Source organism: Hyperolius riggenbachi, chromosome 5 (genome assembly GCF_040937935.1).
Source record: "Hyperolius riggenbachi isolate aHypRig1 chromosome 5, aHypRig1.pri, whole genome shotgun sequence".
NCBI lineage: Eukaryota > Metazoa > Chordata > Amphibia > Anura > Hyperoliidae > Hyperolius > Hyperolius riggenbachi.
Genome location: NC_090650.1, coordinates 5,552,672 through 5,572,414, shown reverse-complemented (window position 1 = coordinate 5,572,414; position 19,743 = coordinate 5,552,672). Strand labels below are relative to the sequence as shown.

The following is a 19,743-nucleotide window of genomic DNA, read 5'->3' as shown; positions in this document are numbered from 1 at the left end:
CCATGCAAAGTGCAGCAATCACTTGAAGTCTCATTCGCGTCCGTAAAGTAACGTCACATGGCAACGGGCATACACGCCACCAGGAAGATGGATTGGCGAGCGCTCGTCGTCATGGGACGTCTCTGAGATCCATCTTCCTGGAGAGACGCATAGCCGTGTGTGCAGCTGAAGCCATGGTAAGGATAGGCCATGGATTACATGTGTTCTATAAACTGACCCGGCTGTTGTGTTTGTCCGCAGTGGGATCTCGCTCCTCCCAGCACAGTACATTTCTTGCTGCTCCGTTCCAGTAACACTCGGATTGTACAATACTGTTTTGCAATGTTTACATTCGCACCTGGCGGGAATCTGATGTCGTTATGACGTCATTAAGCAATTAAGGTAACGGGTGTTCTTTCATGTAATCCCTGTTTGGCTCCTGCAGGTGTCCGCTTCATTACACCTTGATGAGGTGGACCCGCTCGGCCCCCCAAACACTTGTGTGATAAGACCTGATTTTAACACTTTGGTCAATGAGCCACTGGAAAGTAACGCTTGGCATGCAGACAGCACCTTCTGATGTTAGCACGGCAGGAGGTAGCAGCTGACACATGTGCAGGCCTGCAGAGCTGGTACATGTATCATCCAACTTCGACTCCTCAGTTTATGATTCCACCAACTCCAACTCCTCCAATTTACATATAACAATCTTGTTGATTAAAAGTATGTTATATAAAAGGCATTTCATCACTGCCAAAGCTTAAAGAAAACCTGTAATTAAAAAAAGTTCCCCTGGGGGGTCCTCACCTCGGGTGGGGGAACCCTCCGGATCCTATTGAGGTTTCCCCCAGCCTCCTGTGTCCCACGGTGGTCTCGCTGTGCCCCTCCGAACAGCGGGGATGTAAATATTTACCTTCCCGGCTCCTACGCAGGCGCAGTATCGGCTGTCCGCTCAGAGATAGGCGGAAATAGACGATAACTGTCGGGCCACTTTACTGCGCAGGCGCAAGTCTCCTGCACCTGCGTAGTAGAGCGGACCCGACAGAGATCGGCCATTTCCGCCTACCTCCGTGCTGAGCGCCGCAACAGCGCCACCTGCTGGAGCCAGGGAAGGTAAATATATCACGCTTGTCGAGCCAGGATTGCAGGAGACTTCTGGGCTGCCTGCAGCTACAGCGGAGGGGGAAGCCTCATTGGGACCCTAAAGCTTCCCCCTCCCGAGGTGAGTACTCCCCGGGGAACTTTTTTTTGTTACAGAGTCTCTTTAGGAACCAGAGACTGCTGGTACCACAAAACGGCGCTTACCAATGAATCGCCACACAGACCCGCTGCTCTTGCCGATCACGCTGCTCTCCCATCACCGCAGGTCCCTCTCTCTCCCATCGCTATGACGGCAGAGCTCTGTGAGCCGGTCAGGAGCCACTTTCATTGGCTCCTGACCGTGTCCATTAATGTGAGCCGATTGGCACACAGTGATCACGGAGTCAGGCTCACAGAGCTCTGCCGCCATACTGACGGTGAGTGGGCTGCGGCTGAGAGAGTGCGGGGCAATCGACAGGAGCGGCGGGAGCGCGCGGCGGCGGTGTTGAAATCTATGTCCAGTCAGAGCTGTGCAGCTACCAGCAGATACATTTCACCCAATGTGGGGTCCAGGAGTGGTTAATACTGTATGGTGACTGCTTTGTTGCAGCAGCGCAAGTAACTTTTTTGATTGGTTTATTTTTTTCATTTTTGCAGGGCTGTGGAGTTGGAGTCGGAGTCGAGGAGTCGGAGCAATTTTGGGTACCCGGAGCCAGAGCTGGAGTCGGAGTCGGTGGTTTCATAAACTGAGGAGTCGGGAGTCGGATGATTTTGTATAAAATCCACAGCCCTGGTAAATATTAGACTAAGGAGTCGGAGTCGAGGAGTCAGAGTCTGAGCTATTTGGGTACCCAGAGTCGGAGGTTTCATAAACAGAGGAGGAGTCGGAATCGGAAGATTTCTGTACCGACTCCAAAGCCCTGCATTTTTGTGACCTAGGCATTGCTATTACTGTATATGCAAGTTATTTATGGTGAATATTATCTCAGATATAGAATCTTTATCATTTTTCTTCTCTTAATTAAAGTTTAATTTATTAGGAGTCGTGGATGTTTGTATGACTCCGACTCCAGGTGCCCACAAATTACCGCGACTCCTCGCCTCCAGCTCCACAGCCCCAACATGTGTCGGCTGTTTACCTGGGTCAGAAGATGCCTCTCTACACAGATTGGTCTCATGAGGTTTTCTTGACCTTGGGTTTCGCGGTCCATCGGTCTGAGGCAGCGTTTCACGGTACAAGAGTTCACTAACTTTCCAGGGAATTGCCGAGACCTGGCAAGAAGCACAAACAGGTATAGAGTTCAGGTTCTTCGCGTAGGAGACAGGTTCTCTTATAAAACACATAGAGATGGCTGCAGAGTGTGCAGATCATTAACAGACAAGTGCAACGTAAACATTATTTTATGACTCGTAAATTTTTACAGCAGAAGTTTTACAGAGTAACTAAACCTTGTTCCAGCGCTTGTGCTTCTACCAGGCATACAAGGACTGGGATCCTCATTGAGGAGCAGCATGGAGGCGTAGTGGTTAGCGCTCTCACCTTGCAGTGCTGGGTTGCCGGTTCAAATCCCAGCCAGGTCAACATCTGCAAAGAGTTTGTATGTTCTCCCCATGTCTGTGTGGGTTTCCTCCATGCACTCTGGTTTCCTCCCACATCCCAAAAACATACAGATAGGTTAATTGGCTCCCCCCTAAAAATTGGCACTAGACTGCAACACATACACTACACAATACATACTGTACATCGACATAGGACTATGGTAGGGAATTAGATTGTGAGCTCCTCTGAGGGACAGTTAGTGACAAGACGATATACTCTGTACAGCGCTGCGAAAGATGTTGGCGCTATAGTTACATAGCTGTTTGGGTTGAAAAAAGACATACGTCCATCGAGTTCAACCAGAGAACAAAGTACAACACCAGCCTGCTCCCTCACATATCCCTGCTGATCCAGAGGAAGGCACAACACCAGCCTGCACCCTCACATATCCCTGCTGATCCAGAGGAAGGCACAACACCAGCCTGCACCCTCACATATCCCTGCTGGTCCAGAGGAAGGTACACCAGCCTGCTCCCTCACATATCCCTGCTAATCCAGAGGAAGGCACAACACCAGCCTGCACCCTCACATATCCCTGCTGATCCAGAGGAAGGCACAACACCAGCCTGCACCCTCACATATCCCTGCTGATCCAGAGGAAGGCACCGCACCAGCCTGCTCCCTCACATATCCCTGCTGATCCAGGGGAAGGCACAACACCAGCCTACACCCTCACATATCCCTGCTGATCCAGAGGAAGGTACAACACCAGCCTGCTCCCTCACATATCCCTGCTGATCCAGAGGAAGGCACAACACCAGCCTGCACTCTCACATATCCCTACTGATCCAGAGGAAGGCACAACACCAGCCTGCTCCCTCACATATCCCTGCTGATCCAGGGGAAGGCACAACACCAACCTGCTCCCTCACATATCTCTGCTGATCCAGAGGAAGACACAACACCAGCCTGCACCCTCACATATCCCTGCTGATCCAGAGGAAGGCACAACACCAGCCTGCACCCTCACATAACCCTGCTGATCCAGAGGAAGGCACAACACCAGCCTGCACCCTCACATAACCCTGCTGATCCAGAGGAAGGCACAACACCAGCCTGCTCCCTCACATATCCCTGCTGATACAGAGGAAGGGACAACACCAGCCTGCTCCCTCACATATCCCTGCTGATCCAGGGGAAGGCACAACACCAGCCTACACCCTCACATATCCCTGCTGATCCAGAGGAAGGTACAACACCAGCCTGCACCCTCACATAACCCTGCTGATCCAGAGGAAGGCACAACACCAGCCTGCACCCTCACATAACCCTGCTGATCCAGAGGAAGGCACAACACCAGCCTGCTCCCTCACATATCCCTGCTGATCCAGAGGAAGGTACAACACCAGCCTGCACCCTCACATATCCCTGCTGATCCAGAGGAAGGCACAACACCAGCCTGCTCCCTCACATATCCCTGCTGATCCAGAGGAAGGCACAACACCAGCCTGCACCCTCACATATCCCTGCTGATCCAGAGGACGACACAACACCAGCCTGCACCCTCACATAACCCTGCTGATCCAGAGGAAGGCACAACCCCAGCCTACTCCCTCACATATCCCTGCTGATCCAGAGGAAGGCACAACACCAGCCTACTCCCTCACATATCCCTGCTGATCCAGAGGAAGGCACAACACCAGCCTGCACCCTCACATAACCCTGCTGATCCAGAGGAAGGCACAACCCCAGCCTGCTCCCTCACATATCCCTGCTGATCCAGAGGAAGGTACAACACCAGCCTGCACCCTCACATATCCCTGCTGATCCAGAGGAAGGCACAACACCAGCCTGCTCCCTCACATATCCCTGCTGATCCAGAGGAAGGCACAACACCAGCCTGCACCCTCACATATCCCTGCTGATCCAGAGGACGACACAACACCAGCCTGCACCCTCACATAACCCTGCTGATCCAGAGGAAGGCACAACCCCAGCCTACTCCCTCACATATCCCTGCTGATCCAGAGGAAGGCACAACACCAGCCTGCTCCCTCACATATCCCTGCTGATCCAGAGGAAGGCACAACACCAGCCTGCACCCTCACATAACCCTGCTGAACCAGAGGAAGGCACAACCCCAGCCTACTCCCTCACATATCCCTGCTGATCCAGAGGAAGGCACAACACCAGCCTACTCCCTCACATATCCCTGCTGATCCAGAGGAAGGCACAACACCAGCCTGCTCCCTCACATATCCCTGCTGATCCAGAGGAAGGCACAACACCAGCCTGCACCCTCACATATCCCTGCTGATCCAGAGGAAGGCACAACACCAGCCTGCACCCTCACATATCCCTGCTGATCCAGAGGAAGGCACAACACCAGCCTGCTCCCTCACATATCCCTGCTGATCCAGAGGAAGGCACAACACCAGCCTGCACCCTCACATAACCCTGCTGATCCAGAGGAAGGCACAACCCCAGCCTACTCCCTCACATATCCCTGCTGATCTAGAGGAAGGCACAACACCAGCCTGCACTCTCACATATCCCTGCTGATCCAGAGGAAGGCACAACACCAGCCTGCTCCCTCACATATCCCTGCTGATCCAGAGGAAGGCACAACACCAGCCTGCTCCCTCACATATCCCTGCTGATCCAGAGGAAGGCACAACACCAGCCTGCTCCCTCACATATCCCTGCTGTTCCAGAGGAAGGCACAACACCAGCCTGCTCCCTCACATATCCCTGCTGATCCAGAGGAAGGCACAACACCAGCCTGCTCCCTAACATATCCCTGCTGATCCAGAGGAAGGCACAACACCAGCCTGCACCCTCACATATCCCTGCTGATCCAGAGGACGACACAACACCAGCCTGCACCCTCACATAACCCTGCTGATCCAGAGGAAGGCACAACCCCAGCCTACTCCCTCACATATCCCTGCTGATCCAGAGGAAGGCACAACACCAGCCTGCTCCCTCACATATCCCTGCTGATCCAGAGGAAGGCACAACACCAGCCTGCTCCCTCACATAACCCTGCTGATCCAGAGGAAGGCACAACACCAGCCTGCACCCTCACATATCCCTGCTGATCCAGAGGAAGGCACAACACCAGCCTGCACCCTCACATATCCCTGCTGATCCAGAGGAAGGCCCAACACCAGCCTGCTCCCTCACATATCCCTGCTGATCCAGAGGAAGGCACAACACCAGCCTGCACCCTCACATAACTCTGCTGATCCAGAGGAAGGCACAACCCCGGCCTACTCCCTCACATATCCCTGCTGATCCAGAGGAAGGCACAACACCAGCCTACTCCCTCACATATCCCTGCTGATCCAGAGAAAGGCACAACACCAGCCTGCTCCCTCACATATCCCTGCTGATCCAGAGGAAGGCACAACACCAGCCTGCTTCCTCACATATCCCTGCTGATCCAGAGAAAGGCACAACCCCAGCCTGCACCCTCACATATCCCTGCTGATCCAGAGGAAGGCACAACACCAGCCTGCACCCTCACATATCCCTGCTGATCCAGAGGAAGGCACAACACCAGCCTGCTCCCTCACATATCCCTGCTGATCCAGAGGAAGGCACAACACCAGCCTGCACCCTCACATAACCCTGCTGATCCAGAGGAAGGCACAACCCTAGCCTACTCCCTCACATATCCCTGCTGATCCAGAGGAAGGCACAACACCAGCCTACTCCCTCACATATCCCTGCTGATCCAGAGGAAGGCACAACACCAGCCTGCACCCTCACATATCCCTGCTGATCCAGAGGAAGGCACAACACCAGCCTGCTCCCTCACATATCCCTGCTGATCCAGAGGAAGGCACAACACCAGCCTGCTCCCTCACATATCCCTGCTGATCCAGAGGAAAGCACAACACCAGCCTGCTCCCTCACATATCCCTGCTGATCCAGAGGAAAGCACAACACCAGCCTGCACCCTCACATATCCCTGCTGATCCAGAGGAAGGCAAAAAAAAACCTTACAAGGCATTGTCCAATTAGCCCCAAAAGGGAAAAAAAAACCTTCTACTTGAAAACATTACTATTGAAATTTCTGTACGTCAGTACCGCCCTGCATTTCCCGCTGCTTCGCCCTGCTGTTTTCCGTAGTGCAGTGATATGTGTGGCCTTCCCCCTCCACTAAGCCTTATCACTGACTCCCAAGCTAGGACTGCCGCTATCTACTTCCAGGAGTCAGAGCTCCACTAAACACACTAGGCAGTACCTAGCATTAGCCTGTGGGAACTAAGACCCACACATACTAGGTAGTGGCGATGCAGTCCTAGCTCTAAAGGCAGCGATGGAACCTGGCAGGGAGAGAAGGGAGTCCATCTCAAAGAGGTGGAAGTGGCACCTGGCAAGGCAGGCCATCCCCAAAGATGTTCCAAAGGTAGTGGTGGCACCTAGAAGGGAGAGGAGGCTGGCCACCCCCAAAGATGTTCCAAAGGTAGTGGTGGCACCTAGAAGGGAGAAGAGGCTGGCCACCTCCAAAGATGTTCCAAAGGTAGTGGTGGCACCTAGAAGGGAGAGGAGGCTGGCCACCTCCAAAGATGTTCCAAAGGTAGTGGTGGCACCTAGAAGGGAGAGGAGGCTGGCCACCTCCAAAGATGTTCCAAAGGTAGTGGTGGCACCTAGAAGGGAGAGGAGGCTGGCCACCTCCAAAGATGTTCCAAAGATAGTGGTGGCACCTAGAAGGGAGAGGAGGCTGGCCACCTCCAAAGATGTTCCAAAGGTAGTGGTGGCACCTAGAAGGGAGAGGAGGCTGGCCACCTCCAAAGATGTTCCAAAGGTAGTGGTGGCACCTAGAAGGGAGAGGAGGCTGGCCACCTCCAAAAGAAGATCTGAAGGTGGGGGTGGCACCTGGCAGCAGAAGGCGGCAGCCCACCACTAAAGGTAGAGGTGGCACCTGGCAAGAAGTGGAAGCTGTCCACTCCCAAATGCGTTCCAAAAGTAGTGGTGGCACCTAGCAGGGAGAGGAGGCTGGCCATCGCTAAGGAATCTCTGAAGGAAGTGACAGAATATGACAGGGGGGTGGAGACAGCCCACCTCCAAATGAAGGGAAGTCACCTGGTTAGGAGTGGAGGCAGCCCACCTCTAATAGGTTGCACCTCGCTAGGGGAGGACCTCTACCTCCAAAGCAGAGTATGATAAGAAGGCTCCTGAGAAATTCTTATAGCACCATAGGGCAATGGGGTGACCAGATCCTTTCTGATGGCCAAATCTACCTCCTGAACCCAGCTAATACTACTAACCCCCTCCCCATACACTCCTTCACCAATAAAAGTCTTAAACCAATGTCAATAGTGGGCAGCTGCCTCCACTCCTAACCAGGTCCCATCATCACAATCCAAAAACCTGGGGGGGGGGGGGGGGGTGTCAATATATTAAGATATACACGCAGAGGATGACTTGTCATGAGATTTATACCAACATATTGAGCTTCCTTGTGCATCTCTATGCCAGTTGATCATTTAATGACAGGTGCCCTTTATCCCTGGCTTTCCTCAGATGTGGTGTCGCTGTTTGGATGCTATCATGGAAAATTCAGATATAAACAAGTGGCGGTCGGAGCCAGGAATTGGAGGCGGTTGGAGCCTGGACATTGGTGGCGTATGTTTCCCCAGTTCTGGAATCCGGCGGTAATTTATACAGATGATGATAGTATTCGGTTTGTCGTCAGAGCGTGTCACATTGAAGTGCTGCAGGAGTTGTTGTGTTCACACGTTGTTCCCATTGTGTCTCCGTATAAACAGCTCAGCGCTGGGTGAACTCTCCCCTACTTGGCTGAGCGCCGAGAGCTCTGGAGGGAGGAGAAGCTTCTTGTAAGATCAGCTGCAGAGAATGGATCCTCTGATCATCTCCAATTCACCCAATCCACTCAGCAAATCGTCTGTCATTCCTGTAAACAAGGGCACATGCTCCAAACCCTGACATGAATGAGCCTGACTTCAGGAACCCTGGCATGGAGGCCTGCTCGCTCTCAGCTGTCTCTAGAAATGATTAAACGCCATTACACTATGGCAGGGATTAGAGTGTGAGCTCCTCTGAGGACAGTCAGTGACATGACTATGTACTCTGTAAAGTGCTGCAGAAGATGTCAGTGCTATATAAATACATAATAATATGGTAGGACATTAGACTATGACTATGGTAGGATTAGAGTGTGAGCTCCTCTGAGGACAGTCAGTGACATGACTACGTACTCTGTACAGTGCTGCAGACGATGTCAGTGCTATATAAATACATACTAATAATATGGTAGGGCATTACACTATGACTATGGTAGGATTAGAGTGTGAGCTCCTCTGAGGACAGTCAGTGACATGACTATGTACTCTGTAATGTGCTGCAGAAGATGTCAGTGCTATATAAATACATAATAATAATATGGTGGGACATTAGACTATGACTATGGTAGGATTAGAGTGTGAGCTCCTCTGAGGACAGTCAGTGACATGACTATGTACTCTGTAAAGTGCTGCAGAAGATGTCAGTGCTATATAAATACATAATAATATGGTAGGACATTAGACTATGACTATGGTAGGATTAGAGTGTGAGCTCCTCTGAGGACAGTCAGTGACATGACTATGTACTCTGTAATGTGCTGCAGAAGATGTCAGTGCTATATAAATACATAATAATAATATGGTAGGACATTAGACTATGACTATGGTAGGATTGGATTGTGAGCTCCTCTGAGGACAGTCAGTGACATGACTATGTACTCTGTAATGTGCTGCAGGAGATGGCAGTGCTATATAAATACATAATAATAATATGGTAGGACATTAGACTATGACTGTGGTAGGATTAGATTGTGAGCTACTCTGAGGACAGTCAGTGACATGACTATGTACTCTGTAAAGTGCTGCAAGAGATGTCAGTGCTATATAAATGCTATTACTGGCGGTGGGTGACCTGTGTATTACTGGCGGTGGGTGACCTGTGTATTACTGGCGGTGGGTGACCTGTGTATTACTGGCGGTGGGTGACCTGTGTATTGCTGGCGGTGGGTGACCTGTGTATTACTGGCGGTGGGTGACCTGTGTATTACTGGCGGTGGGTGACCTGTGTATTACTGGCAGAGGGTGACCTGTGTATTACTGGCGGAGGGTGACCTGTGTATTACTGGCGGTGGGTGACCTGTGTATTACTGGCGGTGGGTGACCTGTGTATTACTGGCGGTGGGTGACCTGTGTATTACTGGCGGTGGGTGACCTGTGTATTACTGGCGGTGGGTGACCTGTGTATTACTGGCGGTGGGTGACCTGTGTATTACTGGCGGTGGGCTACCTGGGTATTATTGGCGGTGGGTGACCTGTGTATTACTGGCGGTGGGTGACCTGTGTATTATTGGCGGTGGGTGACCGGTGTATTATTGGCGGTGGGTGACCTGTGTATTACTGGCGGTGGGTGACCTGTGTATTACTGGCGGTGGGTGACCTGTATATTACTGGCGGTGGGTGACCTGTGTATTACTGGCGGTGGGTGGCCTGTGTATTACTGGCGGTGGGTGACCCGTGTATTATTGGCAGGGGGTGACCCATGTATTACTGGCGGTGGGTGGCCTGTGTATTATTGGCGGTGGGTGACCTGTGTATTATTGGCAGGGGGTGACCTGGGGATTATTGGCAGTGGGTGACCCGTGTGTTATTGGCGGTGGGTGACCCGTGTATTACTGGCGGCGGGTGACCCGTGTATTATTGGCGGTGGGTGACCTGTGTATTACTGACGGATGGTGACCTGTGTATTACTGGCGGAGGGTGACCTGTGGAGGGTGACCTGTGTATTACTGGCGGTGGGCTACCTGGGTATTATTGGCGGTGGGCGACCTGTGTATTACTGGCAGTGGGTGACCTGTGTATTACTGGCGGTGGGTGACCTGTGTATTACTGGCGGTGGGTGACCTGTGTATTACTGGCGGTGGGTGACCTGTGTATTATTGGCGGTGGGTGACCTGTGTATTATTGGCGGTGGGTGACCTGTGTATTACTGGCAGAGGGTGACCTGTGTATTATTGGCGGTGGGTGACCTGTGTATTATTGGCGGTGGGTGACCTGTGTATTACTGGCAGAGGGTGACCTGTGTATTATTGGCGGTGAGTGACCTGTGTATTATTGGCGGTGGGTGACCTGTGTATTATTGGCGGTGGGTGACCTGTGTATTATTGGCAGTGGGTGACCTGTGTATTATTGGCGGTGGGTGACCTGTGTATTATTGGCAGTGGGTGACCTGTGTATTACTGGCAGAGGGTGACCTGTGTATTATTGGCGGTGGGCTACCTGTGTATTATTGGCGGTGGGGTGACCTGTGTATTATTGGCGGTGGGTGACCTGTGTATTACTGGCGGTGGGTGACCTGTGTATTACTGGCGGTGGGCTACCTGTGTATTATTGGCGGTGGGTGACCTGTGTATTATTGGCGGTGGGTGACCTGTGTATTATTGGCGGTGGGTGACCTGTGTATTACTGGCGGTGGGTGACCTGTGTATTACTAGCGGAGGGTGACCTGTGTATTACTAGCGGAGGGTGACCTGTGTATTACTGGCGGTGGGCTACCTGTGTATTATTGGCGGTGGGTGACCTGTGTATTATTGGCGGTGGGTGACCTGTGTATTACTAGCGGAGGGTGACCTGTGTATTACTGGCGGTGGGGTGACCCGTGTATTATTGCTGTCACGCTGGAGGCTTGCTGCTGCATCACGTTGGGGCCCACGCTATATTTATGCACACTTCACCTTTGTCCCACTTCCCCACATCATGCCGAGCAGACTGGTAAAGTCCTAATAAAGTTTGTGGAAAATAAAGTCAGCCGCACCCAGCGAGAGGCTGAGCTAATCAGTCTGTGCCTCTGCTGCCAGAAACAGTCACCGCTTCTGCTGACAACTGTTTCATGTACAACGAGGTCTCCACTGCCAGAAAGACTTGCTGAGCTCTTACTTTGCTGCACATTTCCTGCAGAAGTCACAGGGAACAGTAAATCGGTGGTAGTGAGAATTGCAGACACTGAGGTCACTGACACGTGCCCCAATACTTGCTAGACTAACAGATAATTCATCAGCTGTAGGGATGTCAATTTAGCATAAATGCAGCTGTTCTCGGGGCATTCTAGTGTTTGGTTGTACAACTGAAAGCAAACAGTCAACTATGGGGCGGCCAGGCATTGCCAGCAGATCCCAAGGATAAAAGTGCCCATATACCTAGCGATGTATGGGCAGATCGGCCAAGAGACATATCTTCCTCTGATCTAATCTGATCAGAGAGAGATCTCACCTGCCTCTCCGCTGTCACCACTGAGCGCCACCAAGAGGTGTGTGTGACGTCACACACATGCGCCTGGTGCCACACGGGGTGATGGCGGAGGAGGCTGGGGGGGCGAGACAAGTGACATTTTACATTGCACATGAATGGCTGGTGGGAAGGGGGGGGATGGGGGACATTTACAGGGGATGGTCAGGCAGGCCTTTCCAGCATGTCTGATTGATGCTTAAAGAGAACCAGAGAGGAATAAAATAACTTATTTATACATACCTGGGGCTTCCTCCAGCCCCATCAGCCTGGATCGCTCCCGCGCCGCCGTCCTCTGCTGCCTCTGTCTGCCGGTACCGGGTCCAGTCATTTCAGCCAGTCGAGCCAGTCAACGCAAGCGCAGTGAGCTTCCTCTATACTGCACAGGCGCATGCGTACAGAGCCGGAGGGAGCCCCTGTGCATGCGGAAGATTTGCCGTGTCCGGTGGAAGTGACGGGACCCGGTAGCGGCGGATAGAGGCAGCGGAGGACGGTGGCGTGGGAGCGACCCAGGCTTATGGGGCTGGAGGTATGTATAACATCTTTTATTCATTTTTACAATACATTCGTCTCTGGTTCCCTTTAAATCTATTTGGACTAACATTGGCTGAATCGATCGGGCATGCTTGTTGTGGCACTGATTTTCACCTGATTCGATAAAATTATCGAACTGGAAGCTGGATCAGGCTGCAGAATTAGTAGATGTATGGCCAATTTAACACTTGGCACAATACCTTAAGCCCAATCTACACGATACGATTCTTTGTACGATTCGATTACAATTCTATTTACGATCCGATTTAATCTGACATGTCCGATCGGGATTCAATTTGATTTGCCATTGGTTTGCAATGGCAAATTGAACCGAATCGAATCGAATCCTGATCGGACATGTCGGATTTCATTGGATCGTAAATAAAATCGTAATCGAATCGTACAAAGAATCGTATCATGTAGATTGGGCTTTAGAGACTAACAGAAAGAATTTTATCAGCAAATAACTATTCTCGGGGCATTCTAGTGCTTGGTTGTGCAACTGAAAGCAAAAAGTCAACTATAAAGTGGCCAGGCATTAAGATAAAGTTGTGGACAGTAAACAGTAGTAAGAGGCAAATATTGAAAGCGTGCAATGCAGCTGGGAAACAAGTGTTAATTGATGCATTTGACTGGCCCAATACTAAGCTGCATACAGTTTACTTTACATTTGCATGCAAGTATTACGCCAACCATCTCCAGTCTGACTGAAGTGTGACTGAATTAGCGGCATGCTGGTTTCAGGTGTGCGTCAGACACTACTGCAGCCAAAAAGATCAGCAGGACTGCCAGGCAACTGGTATTGTTTAACAGGAAATAAATATGGCAGCCTCCATATCACTCTCACTTCAGGTGTGCTGTAAGTTGTTAACTCTTTCCAATCCTATGTCGGACTCTGCCTGACACTAGCACTGTCTAGTTCAGCACCAATGACGGACATACAGTAGTCTGACACAAGAAAACATGGCTGCGGCTAGGGGGCGCTGTTGGCGGATAAAATTGAGCACAGTGTCGGCACCTTTAGATTAAATTGTCAGATTAAGACCGACGCTCTGAATGCCGCCTCCCCCATGTTCTGAAACGTAATTTAAATATCACATGGGTGCATTTGAGCTCACTGCTAGGGGTGCTATTGCTGGATCTATTCCAACACAGTGTCAGTCTATGCAGATCAGTGTCAGACTGATCCCCTTCAGTACCACGGTGTGCCAGGTGATTCCACAATTACACTGGTGTGCATGCAATGGGGGAGGAGCTACAGAGCATGAGCTGGCATTGACAATGAGTAGCAATACCTTCTGCTTTGTGTAGCTGATTACTCCTGCAGCAGGGTGCTATGGACAGTCTCATTCCGTCAGGGGTAAGGCACAAGACTATTGGGCACATCTGCCCTCTGCACCAACCTGGCACAAAAAGCATCCGCCATTCCCATGGCAGCAGAAGTACAGAATGTGGGGCTTACAACTAAGTTAAATACCCATTTTTAAGTGCAGACTTTGGAGCCCAAGGTGAAGATGATTTTGCTGCAGACACAGAGCTATTCCAAACAGCACACAACCACCAGGGGGAGTGTTTCTGACTGATTGGGTGTGAGCAGGCAGGTATCAGTTGCTCAGGATCTAGGACACGGAGCAGCAGGCAGTTTCCTTTATGGAATTCTGAAGCTAAATTAAATAAAAAAAGACAGGTACTTACACAGATATTTACCACCGATTCAGGAAAAAAGGGTGCAGGAGCCCTTAAGAAAAAAACGGCGCCATCGTAGGCACCTATTATAAAAGACGGGATTTGCGGTAATGTTGGTGCATGGCAGTGCCCACTATCATTTGGCTCTGGGCCCCGAAATGTACTTTGTTTGTCACAAGTTTACAATGACCAAGCTATGTGGTAAAGGTGGTAAATTTTGGTGCCCGGAGGTGCACAGTTAGCGCCCGGCGGCGCTGCAAAGCGCCCATTCTGTATATCCTCGAGCCTCCAGTTGCCGAAATGTATCTTGTAAGCGTCTGAGGCGCTGCTTCCGGGTGCCCAAACTGAATTTGTTGCCGCAATTCGCAGCTCTACAGCAGAGGGAAAATTCAGGTTTAGGCAAGGGGAGGGTTAGGGTTATGAGCGGGGGAAGGTTTAGGGTTGGGCACCACCAGTGCTGGTGGTGGGGGGGTGTTAAGGTCAGGCACCATCGGGGGGTTTAGGGTTAGGTGCCACCGGGGAAGGGGGGGTCTTAGGGTTAGGCATTAGTAGAGGGAGGGTTCTGTGTTAGAGTAGGGTTAGGTTTAGCCACAGTAAAATATTGGTAAACCTTACCAATATTTTACTACGGGATCCTGCAGTAGAATAGGTCTAAGGGCTCTATTAGGGCTCTTTTACACCAGAGCCCACTTCTGGCGTTTTAACGCAAAGTCTATACTTTGCGTTAACCAAGGTAAAAGGAAAGTCCATAGACTTTCCTTTTACCTTTCACACCCGACGCTGCGTTTCGATACGTTGCGGTACGACGCGTCCCGGCGCATTTTATCGTCGGGAATCGGCGCTTCCCCTTCGGGGTAATTAACTACTACCGCCGCTACTCAGCGTTGCACCGGAGTTTCCCGACGACACGCCGCAACGCGTGCAGGAGCCGTTCTCCTGCACGCTTTTGGTGTGTAACGAGCCTTACATCTGAGCTGGTTTTGGACGTTTTGACGCAATGTCGATAGTTTGCGTTTTCCAAGTCCATAGATTTTCATTTTACTTTTCACATCTAACGCTGCGTTTTTGTGCGTTGCGTTTCGACGCTCCCCGGAGCCTTTAATCGTCCGACGCTTGTGTTTGCGTTACAATGTAAATTAATGTAAAACGCAAGCTCCAAAAAGAGCATGCACTTTTAAAACGTTTCAACGCACACAGTTACAGTTGACAGTCAAAAACCAATAACTTCACCTGCGTTTTCCTATGTGCTGTAACAAATTGAAAACGCATGAAAAACAGCGAAACGCATGCTTTTAGCTTTTCCAAACGCAAGCTCTGATGTGAAAGAACCCTAATTAGAGTGATTTGCTACTAGCGGCAATCCCCTGTGCCCTTTTTTTTCCCCAGGTGTGTGTATCACGTAGCAAGCGCCCGACCGGTGACAGGTGGGGAATTCACCGCTTGCTACGTGATAGAGAGAGGCCTTCACTGAAAAATCTACAGCATTCTTGCCAAAGTTTTTCTAAAAAGTAAAATGTAATTCACACAAAACAATGTTCTCAGAAATGCAGACAAACTCTCCCTCAACTGTAACCTTTCGTTTAAAAAATTCTAAGTTCAGGTGCGGCATTTTAGAGTTATCGGCTGAGTTATGCTACGTCCAGTGTTTGCAGAGTCCCCCCCCCCCAGGCCCTGTGCTACGTGCTCTCTGCTTCTTCAACTCCTCTGAAAAACTTTTCTCTTTTGTTTTGTCACTGAAAACAGAAACTAGGGGGGGTGTTTGAAAATATGTTTACTGACTTCTTGTAGCCAATCGGATCCTCTCCTCGGCCTGGAGTCATCCCATTGGCTGGTTCATGTGAATGACGTGTGCTGTTTACTGGTTTCTCTGGAGAGGGACTGGATAAATGTCACTCTGAGTTCCTGGAAATCCTGCAGCCGGGGAGGGAAAGGGGGGCAGTCAAGGCTGGAGGACATGGAGGGCTGAACTGCCTGGAATGTGTCACATGCTTGTCATTCACAAACTTCAGCTCATCGTGTTACATATGGTCCGCGCACACGTACAGCACATTACATACAGTATAATGTCACTACAGTCAGCTCATCGTGTTACATGCAGTCCGCGCACACACCGCCGTCTATACATACCGGTGTCAGTAAACACCTCCTATAGGAAGAGACCCCAGCAACGTACAGCACATTACATACAGTATAATGTCACTACAGTCAGCTCATCGTGTTACATGCAGTCCGCGCACACACCGCCGTCTATACATACCGGTGTCAGTAAACACCTCCTATAGGAAGAGACCCCAGCAACGTACAGCACATTACATACAGTATAATGTCACTACAGTCAGCTCATCGTGTTACATGCAGTCCGCGCACATACCGCCGTCTATACATACCGGTGTCAGTAAACACCTCCTATAGGAAGAGACCCCAGCAACGTACAGCACATTACATACAGTATAACGTCAGTACAGCCAGCTCATTGTGTTACATATGGTCCGTGCACACCGCCGTCTATACATACCGGTGTCAGTAACCACCTCCTATAGGAAGAGACTGCAGCAATGTACACATCAATGTACAGCACATTACATACAGTATAACGTCAGTACAGCCAGCTCATGTTACATATGGTCCGCGCACACTGGCGTCCATACATACCGGTGTCCGTAAACACCTCCTATAGGAAGAGACTGCAGCAATGTACACATCAATGTACAGCACATTACATACAGTATAACGTCACTACAGCCAGCTCATGTTACATATGGTCCACGCACACCGCCGTCTATACATACCGGTGTCAGTAACCACCTCCTATAGGAAGAGACCCCAGCAATGTACAGCACATTACATACAGTATAACGTCACTACAGCCAGCTCATTGTGTTACATATGGTCCGTGCACACCGCCGTCTATACATACCGGTGTCAGTAACCACCTCCTATAGGAAGAGACCCCAGCAATGTACAGCACATTACATACAGTATAACATCACTACAGTCAGCTCATCATGTTACATATGGTCCGCGCACACACTGCAGTCTATACATACCGGTGTCAGTAACCACCTCCTATAGGAAGAGACCCCAGCAATGTACAGCACATTACATACAGTATAACATCACTACAGTCAGCTCATCATGTTACATATGGTCCGCGCACACACTGCAGTCTATACATACCGGTGTCAGTAACCACCTCCTATAGGAAGAGACCGCAGCAATGTACACATCAATGTACAGCACATTACATACAGTATAATGTCACTACAGTCAGCTCATCGTGTTATATATGGTCCGCGCACACACCGCCGTCTATACATACCGGTGTCAGTAACCACCTCCTATAGGAAGAGACCGCAGCAATGTACACATCAATGTACAGCACATTACATACAGTATAACATCACTACAGCCAGCTCATCGTGTTACATATGGTCCGCGCACACTGCTGTCTATACATACCGGTGTCAGTAACCACCTCCTATAGGAAGAGACCACAGCAATGTACAGCAAATTACATACAGTATAACGTCACTACAGTCAGCTCATCGTGTTATATATGGTCCGCGCACACTGCCGTCTATACATACCGGTGTCAGTAACCACCTCCTATAGGAAGAGAATGCAGCAATGTACAGCACATTACATACAGTATAACGTCACTACAGTCAGCTCATCGTGTTACATGCGGTCCGCGCACACTGCCGTCTATACATACCGGTGTCAGTAACCACCTCCTATAGGAAGAGACCCCAGCAATGTACAGCACATCACATACAGTATAATGTCACTACAGTCAGCTCATCGTGTTACATATGGTCCGCGCACACACCGCCGTCTATACATACCGGTGTCAGTAAACACCTCCTATAGGAAGAGAGCGCAGCAATGTACACAATGTACAGCACATTACATACAGTATAACGTCACTACAGCCAGCTCATCGTGTTACATATGGTCCGCGCACACGTACAGCACATTACATACAGTATAACGTCACTACAGTCAGCTCATCGTGTTATATATGGTCCGCGCACACACCGCCGTCTATACATACCGGTGTCAGTAACCACCTCCTATAGGAAGAGACCCCAGCAATGTACACATCAATGTACAGCACATTACATACAGTATAACATCACTACAGTCAGCTCATGGTGTTACAGCTACATATGGGGGCCGCACACACCTCTGTCTATACATGGTGCCATCTCTGTCCCCTGTACCTCCTCTGTGCCCCCCTGTGCCTCCAGTGTCCCCCTCTGTGTCACCTCTGTGCCCCCCTGTGCCTCCAGTGTCTCCCTCTGTGCCATCTCTGTCCCCTGCACCTCCTCTGTGCCCTCCTGTGCCTCCAGTGTCCCCTCTGTGTCATGTCTGTCCCCTGTGCCCCCCTGTGCCTCCAGTGTCCCCCTCTGTGCCATCTCTGTCCCCTGCACCTCCTCTGTGCCCTCCTGTGCCTCCAGTGTCCCCCTCTATGTCACCTCTGTCCCCTGTGCCCCCCTGTGCCTCCAGTGTCCCCCTCTGTGTCACCTCTGTCCCCTGCACCTCCTCTGTGCCCTCCTGTACCTCCAGTGTCCCCCTCTGTGCCATCTCTGTCCCCTGTACCTCCTCTGTGCCTCCAGTGTACCCCTCTGTGTCCCTCTCTGCCTTCTGTACCTGTTTATACAAGTTTAAAAGCCATTTTCTCTGGACATCCTCGGACAGCACCCTGAGAGAAGATGTCCACTCCCACATTCACTGGACAGGACCGCACTAAAGAATTTGCATAGTTAGGCAGTATAAAAGGCAGCATTTCACATACCACATCAGTTTTTTGTCCTGTCCACGCAGGATGCACTTCGTCGAAACGTCTGAGGCTTTCCATGCCAGGGAGCAGGGGCTGCTGCCAGAAGGCTCCCAGGAATACCGTAAGCCAGGCTGGTCTAAGGTGGGGAGCTTTCCGCAGCATAGACGCCAGACGCTACGGAAGCCCGCCCAGAGCGCGCGCACACGCGGAAACCGGAAGTTCCGGTTTACTCGCCCTCTGTCAGCTGATCGGGGTGAGGCAGCCAGGAGGGGAACGCCGAGCGCCATTGCGGGCTCAGGAAGCCTGTCAGCGTCCTACGGAACTTGCGGACGGCAATGGTTGTAGGTAGGCACCTCTTTCGGCTGCACAGGGGGCGTTTTGGCTGGGTGGGCTTGTGGGTATTTAAGGCTCCTGGTTTTCAGCCTCCAGTGTGAATCGGCTGACCATGGAGCAGGCTGCTGGATCCTCCTCTCAGGCTGCGGAGCAAGGTTCCAATTCCTCTCTGGTAAACTAATCCTGCTGGTGGGATTGCTTTACATTTATATTTTATATACTATATTAGTATATTTTACTGAGGGGCCTTTTTTCTGTTTTGTTCTCTCTCCTTCTCTTATACAGCCCAATCCAAGAGATAAAGGAGAAAAACATAAGAAAGCAGAACAGAAAACTGATACAAAGAGATGTTCAATTTGTTCCACTAGGATTCCTATATCTTCAAAATCTTTATGTCAGAAATGTGCTGATAAGGTTGTGAAGCAAGAATCTTCTGGGGTATTAAAGGAGTTTGTGGGATGGATGAAATCTGAACTATCATCTACCTTTCA

General features: G+C 50.7%; 1 protein-coding gene across 6 annotated transcripts in view; it reads right to left on the bottom strand.

Annotated features, from left to right (window-relative positions):
* Positions 1-19,743, bottom strand: part of DYNC1I1 (dynein cytoplasmic 1 intermediate chain 1) — a 540,798-nt gene that overhangs the window by 507,265 nt on the left and 13,790 nt on the right. For 3 of the 6 annotated variants that reach the window (XM_068235051.1, XM_068235057.1, XM_068235052.1), the window contains exons 1-2: positions 8,054-8,071; positions 2,199-2,331 (exon numbers count right to left, since the gene is read on the bottom strand). In XM_068235051.1, the coding sequence (XP_068091152.1) occupies positions 2,199-2,270 (72 nt within the window). In that variant the 5' untranslated portion in view covers positions 2,271-2,331; positions 8,054-8,071. Of the gene's footprint in view, positions 1-2,198; positions 2,332-8,053; positions 8,072-18,934; positions 19,062-19,743 lie in introns of those variants that run through there. The other 3 variants (XM_068235055.1, XM_068235054.1, XM_068235053.1) reach the window with 2 other exon arrangements.